This window comes from Pyrgilauda ruficollis, unplaced genomic scaffold (genome assembly GCF_017590135.1).
Source record: "Pyrgilauda ruficollis isolate IOZ18807 unplaced genomic scaffold, ASM1759013v1 scaffold101, whole genome shotgun sequence".
Lineage (NCBI taxonomy): Eukaryota > Metazoa > Chordata > Aves > Passeriformes > Passeridae > Pyrgilauda > Pyrgilauda ruficollis.
Genome location: NW_024508213.1, coordinates 2274503 through 2281011, shown reverse-complemented (window position 1 = coordinate 2281011; position 6509 = coordinate 2274503). Strand labels below are relative to the sequence as shown.

The window sequence follows — 6509 nt, the reverse complement described above, 5'->3', positions numbered from 1 at the left end:
AAAGAAAAGCGCGAAACTGGGGTGGAAGGTTTCGCCTGGCATTAACTGCACGCGTAGCGGCAGCCCCGCAGCCTCCGCATCTCACCGGGGTATCCCGCCCGGGGCCAGCAATGCTAGCTTCCCGCCGTGCTGGAGAGCCTGGCAGCCCCCAGCGACGCCCGGCTGTCCCACAGGAGTTGCCACCTTGGCTTTTGTCCCAGCTCAGAAACCTGGATGCCACGGGCCTGGATCCCGCCCCGTGCGGTGCCCGGCGGGAGGCGCAGCGGGGCCAGGGCAGGGGCGCTCCGGTAGGAGGTCGGGGCTCACCGGGGCGGGAGTCGGGACCACCTCCCCCGCCTGCCAGGGGCTGCCGGTATTTGTACATGTTGATTCAGCATGTAGCGGGGGCGTGGGGGAGGAATAAACCCTGCGGGGGAAGCAAGCGGCGACCCCCCGGGAGCACCGGGGAGGGTTAATCGGCGAGGATCTGTGGGTCTGGGAGGAGAAAGCGGAGGCCGGGCTGGGGAGGGGGAAGGATAAGAGGAAAAGGGGCAGAGCAGCTCGGAGAGGTCGCACTCCGCCAGCCTCCGCAGCCAGGGCACTGCCTTCCCGCGTGCTGCCGGCGGTGGTGGTGGTGGGTCCTCCCTTCCTGTCCCAGTCGTTTCCTCCCGCTTCCCCTGCCACAGAGGGCTCAGGGCTGGAAGGGAGAGAAAGGGACCCCAAGGGCTAGACAACAGCCCGCCCGAGGCGGAGGCAGGCGCGGCGTCCCAGGGGAGGCGGCGGCGTCCGACAGATTCCCCCGGCAGTGGGAGGGCTCCGGGAGAGGAGAGGCTGGGGGAGCATCTCCTAGCCGGGGCTGACTCCCGAGGAGAGAGGGAGGCACGCAGAGAGAGGGAGAAAGTGCCGCCTCTCAGCTTTACGGGCGTCCCCAAATTTTAAGGACTGGGGTGGGGAAAAAGAAAACTGAGGACGTGAGCTGGGACCTCCCAGCCGGAGCGATTGAAAAGGAGCCAAAGCAGGCGTCGGGGGGCAGCGACATCCTAAGGAGAATCCCCGTCTTCCGCTACCCGCAGCCGCTGCGTGCCCGCCGCCGCCGCCTCAGGATGTGGGTGCCGCTGCTGCTGCTGCTCACGGAGCTGCTCCCCGCCGTGCCGGCACAGAAGCTCTCAGCCCTCACGGTAAGGCCACCCCGCCGCCGGCGCCGGGCGCCCTCCGGGCCGGTCCCGGGAGCACCTGAGCGGGCGATGCGGCTCCCGTGCGGCGAGAGGCGCCCGCGGCTGCCGAACCAGCGCTGCGCCCTGCCCCGGCACGGCGGGAGCCTCGGCCGAGCAGGAGCTCCGCCGCGGCTCGCCCGGGGAGCAGCCGGCACCGCCGCCCCGCCGAGCCCCTCCGGGGAGAGCGTGACCCGCGGCTGCGAAGTGCAGGTTTACTGCGGGGCCCCGCAGAGCTTCGGTCCAGCGCTGGTGTTAATGCTTTTATTTGCCCGAAGAGGAATAATGCTGCAGAGAGGTCCGCTTTTGGACCCACTCGGGCTGACCGATTTTACTTCATTTTAATTATAAAGCAACATGAAACAAGCCTTTCTGGCTATTCCAGGCTCCATGATGCTCTACATGGAACTCCGCGTAGAGATGGGTGAGCCGATTCATTAGGCTTGCTAAATAAGCCATAACCACTATTCTAGCCAAGACCCGAGGTCTGCAGCTAATAGCTCAGTTCAGTCTTCTTGTAGAGCTTGCAGTGTTTGCAAAGCTATAATTAATGCAATGTGTAGAAATAAAAACATTTTCCTTAAATGTGTTTTTAAACAAGTGCTTGAATAAACATAACGGGCAGCAAATACCTCTTTCAAGCTGTTTTTAAGTGTTTTAGTGAAGGCTGTGTGCTTAGAGTTTATTATGGTAAAGTTACAGGCAGATGCAAAGTGAAATAGACCCTATTTTGTTTAAGTCTTTCAGAAAATTTCTGTAAAATCCCGAGAGTTGAGTTTTCTTGTTGGTTTTTTTTCCCCTCTTATTGAGTTAGGTGCTATAGGGACAGCTCAAGGTGAAATGGCTGTGGGGGATGGCTGAACTGTTCATACCTGAAATTCTTTAGGAAAAGTTTTGTCTTATTGACTAAGTTTGTTGGTTTTTTTTATTTGTTTTTTTTTTTTTTCCCTCTTAAATGATTTGTAGATTAGAAGCTGCTAATTGAAAACCTTAAAGGACTGAGTTTGCTCCATGAATTTTATTGTGTATGGCATTTTAAAGTGTGGGACAGATAAAGTCAAGTGATTCTCATATTTTACTTTTTAAGACCCTCATTTGAAGCCCCCTTACACTGTCAGATGATATATACTATTCTAATAAACAGATTAACATTGCAATTTACTTTCAAGTTCATTTTAACAAATGTATAAACATAATTTGCAAGATAGGACATGTAATATTCTTAATATTCTTTTTTTTCTGTACATAAAAAGAGTTCTAAATATTAGTGTGGAAGTAAACTGGAAACGTTACCAAATCTTAGTTTGTCCAAATGTAAAATAAAATGATTGTGACTGTTACAATATCTTTAGATTATATGGAACCCAAATGATGTTAAAGCCATTTAAAATATGGATATAAATCACTGCAGAATATACTTTTCATTCAGTGAGGGGTTGTCTGTGTCACAAAAGGGAAGAAAAATCTCACCAGGGGCACTTTGACAAACTCTTTAAAAATTAAATGCCATAGACTCATGCAAATGTATTTGACTTCACTGTTATCTGAGTCATGTTAGAAGTCCCTCTGTTTCTTCCTTCACCAATTCAAAGTGTGCTGTACTCATTTCTGTACCATATAGTAGTCTGCATCTTTATAAACCATGAGCAGAAAAGTCAATTCTGGTAGAATTCCCACCCTCTGCTTCTGCTACCAAAAGGGTAATGGTTTTGAAGACGTCAAGCTTTCAGACTGAAATGAACTTGAACATTTTGGTAAGTGTAGCTAGCTAGCCTTGTTAGTAGAGGACTGTAGGTAGTGAGCTCATGTTAGTTTTTCTGCTCTTCTTATGGAAAGGGCTCACCGATACAAACACTAGACTACATTGGAAATTCTTCCCTAAAACAAGTAAGGGACAGGCAGACACCCATAGGAATGAAATAACACACATACACACTGATGCACATATACTTTCTACATCTTCCCACAAGGCTGCACTTTGAGTGAGGCAGGTTCATTTCTCCTGTTTCTGTACTTACCTGTTTAAACAACAATAAAAAACCAGTGCTATTATGGCAACAAGTACCACACCGCTTAATCATTCTTAACTCATGTAGTCATTTTACTTGTAGCTCATAGACTATATAACCCCTTTCCAGTTGTACCTTTCTCAAATATCCACGGATAGTATCTGCATACTTACAAGGAACAACAAACCCAAGCTGTGTAGAAAAACCAAGAAAATCTATGGCTTTTTTTCACCTGCTGTGCCACTGTGTGGCAACTGAGGATGGCCGTTCTTTTCTACATATCATATGTAGATTTTATTTTTATTTGTGGTTTGAAGAATAACAGATAAAGGCTAAAATTTTCAAAAACAACCAGAGGTCACGGGAACAGGGCATGTTTCACTGTGGATCTGAGTTTTTCAAAACTATGGGATGATCATCCCTGATCACAATACTGTCAGAGGTATACTCATCTTGCCAGCTGGTGGCAATATCAGGGGAACAGTCTACTGCAGTCATAAATCTGACATAAGATGAACCTTGGCAGAGACAAGGCAATAAAATTATAGTTCACTCTAGCAAAAGCCACTCTACCATTTTCCAAAAGGTAACACATGGATCAGAGGTTTTTTCTTTGCCTGGGCTTTAAGGAACAAATTGGGTAATGGCATGGCAGGGAGGGAGGATATCAACATCTGTCTTTAAGATTTTCATCTGCATAAACAGATCTCTGGCCTGTTTTAACTTTATGTTCTCACTAGCTCGAGGGATGGATCAAGTACTACTTTCAGAAAAGACATTCAGTAGTTTACAGACCTATTCCCCCATTTAATTAGGAATAATAGTTTTGCATTTCACTTGGGCAGAAATACCCACAAGAACCACCTATGTCTGTAGTCCAGGTGAATATGTGATTTTCAGATGTTGGAAGCTTTGCAATAGTCCAATAGCAATAAATTACAGAGTTTTCACACAAATAATATCTCCAAGAGATTTCTGATTGTCTAAGAGTCTTTTGTGACTGCAGGTTTGCAAGGAGTAATGAGCATATGGCTTCCTAGTACATAACAGCTATTAAGGATGATTTGTGGCAGGAAGATGCATCAGAATAGTCAGCAGGTAGTTGAAATGCTCCAGTCTGTCTATAGAGTCTGGTCCCCTGGACCTCGTGGCTGTATCTAAAGTGGGTGTGAGTGTTGTAATCTGTCCGTCTCTGCCTAAGCTGTGGACCCAGACATAACTGACTTGACTGCCTCACTATGTGCCAGGATAGAAAAGGGTTGATGAGAGATGGGCTGATGCATACCTGAATCTTTATTGGGAAGCCATGATGTACACCATGGTCTAAGAGTCTCATAGTGTCTATGTGTTCACTGGGTTAGAGATAGTCCAAAGTTACTTTGAGTTTGTATCAGTATTGGCTTCTTGTCACCAAGGTTACTCATTGCTAAGGTTTCTTCTGGACTCTGGTCTCATGAGTAGAACCATATTGCAGTAATAGATAAAGTGAGGTGAAATGCAATATTCCAATTATTAATTGCTAACTGAGCCTCAGGGATGCATGCAGGAGGATAATGTTCTTTAGTATTGTATTTATTGTTATTTCAAATGAACAAATATTGGCAACAGAACAATGGCTTTCATTATGGAAAGGTAGGCTGAGAGCTCTCTCATAAGAACCCATGAGATCTGGAGGGACTGTAGTCAGATTGGCTGCTCCTGTTTTTTCTCCCCTTGTGTCAAATACTAATGTAAACCATTCTTACATTCCACAAAATATCTTAAGTAGCCTTGTCCTTTTACCTTGTTTATAGAAAACCAGGTAGCACTCTGCAATTTTTGTAACACACTGTTGGAATGTTTTTGCAATGCTGCATTTTTATTCTGCTCTGTGAGGTGTACCCATACTTTCTGGATGTATGAAACTGAGGAGATCTGAGCCTTGTTGACTTCTTGTCTTAGGGAAATTAGGTGTGTCTTGAGGATATAGGTATTTTTGTTTTGAAACACAGTGCTTTGAAGAAAGCTCATTTTGTTTCTCAGATAAATAAGTTTATGATCACTGCACTTACCAACACACTTTGTCATTGTTTATACTGCATTTTTGAAACCATCAGCTTCATTTTTATCTCAGTTGCAGTGGTGTGTGTGTGGATGTACTTCTAAAAACAATAGGATACAAGTGTTTCTTATTTGAAAATCTTGATGACTTGCAATGTACCACAAACTATTTATACTTTCAAAGCTTTGCTGCACCATGTGCTTTTCTCAATACAATTGACAGATCTTACAAAGGAAAAAAGTTTGCTTGAAATTACTTCTTGAAATGAACACCTCTGCCTGGTAATAGTTTATTTCATCAGCAGCTGAATATTTCGGGGAACAATTGTTTTCTTTTTCTCCCTTGGCACATGCTTTGTGAGTATTCAATAGCATTTAGTGTGCTGGATAGCTTCCACAACACTGACCAATGTAAGATGGACCACTAAGGTAGTTCAGTAAAGGGAAACTAAACACAATCAAAGCTTTCCAAGTTAAGGACCCATTTGGATGGCGCCTGCAAACCAAAACATTTGGAAAAGTTACTCTAATTGTGACTGAAAAACCAAGACCATAAATAAAATTGTAAGTGGCTCCAGATCCTAACAACATTGTTACTGCAAATGGGCATTGATACAACCAAGGGTACATCAGCTCTGAAAATAAAACACTTTCAACAATGCTTCCTTGCAATAAACTCTCAAGACACTTCTTATTAAAGAAACAACACCAAAAACTGTGGGAGTTGATATTGAAAGCATCAGCAAACTTTTAATCCGGGGTCAGAAGTAATTTTTGTGCATGCAGCCAACATAAACTGCACCTTATAATGTGTAAGACATTAATGAAGATAGCTGGTTGACTGCATGCCCATAAGATTTTTGAAACTAGAATTGAAGACTAGAAATTGTGAGTGGGGAGAGGAGAGCAGGATGAAGCAAACAAAAAGAAGTAGATCATGCGTATTGTGGCCACTTTTGGTGCTGTCATTGGCCTCCTGTTGCCTACTGAATATCTCAAGGAACAGCGGTATTTCTTGACAGTGGGCAAACTTCAAGGTTTAGTTCATTTTGAAAAGCCTCCAAAGGTTTAGCTGCTATCCAAAACCTATCTGAACCCTGTTGGTCTGGAAACCAGGCTACAGATCTTTTCAAGATCTGGCTTGCTTGGGACTTTGCTCATATTTCCATTTCTTCAGCCAGACCAGCCTCACCACAGGCACAGCCATTTTCATGGTATTTTGGTACTTCATTTCCTGTCAGGCCTAAGACCAGGAAGTGCAGAGGTGCCT

General features: G+C 45.2%; 1 protein-coding gene across 5 annotated transcripts in view; it reads left to right on the top strand.

Annotated features, from left to right (window-relative positions):
* Window positions 1–573: 573 nt before the first annotated feature.
* Window positions 574–6509, top strand: part of SMOC2 (SPARC related modular calcium binding 2) — a 141430-nt gene continuing 135494 nt past the window's right edge. For all 5 annotated transcript variants that reach the window (XM_041469077.1, XM_041469061.1, XM_041469051.1 and 2 more), the window contains exon 1: window positions 574–1157. In XM_041469077.1, coding sequence (XP_041325011.1) covers window positions 1083–1157 — 75 coding nt within the window. In that variant the 5' untranslated portion in view covers window positions 574–1082. The remainder of the gene's footprint in view (window positions 1158–6509) is intronic.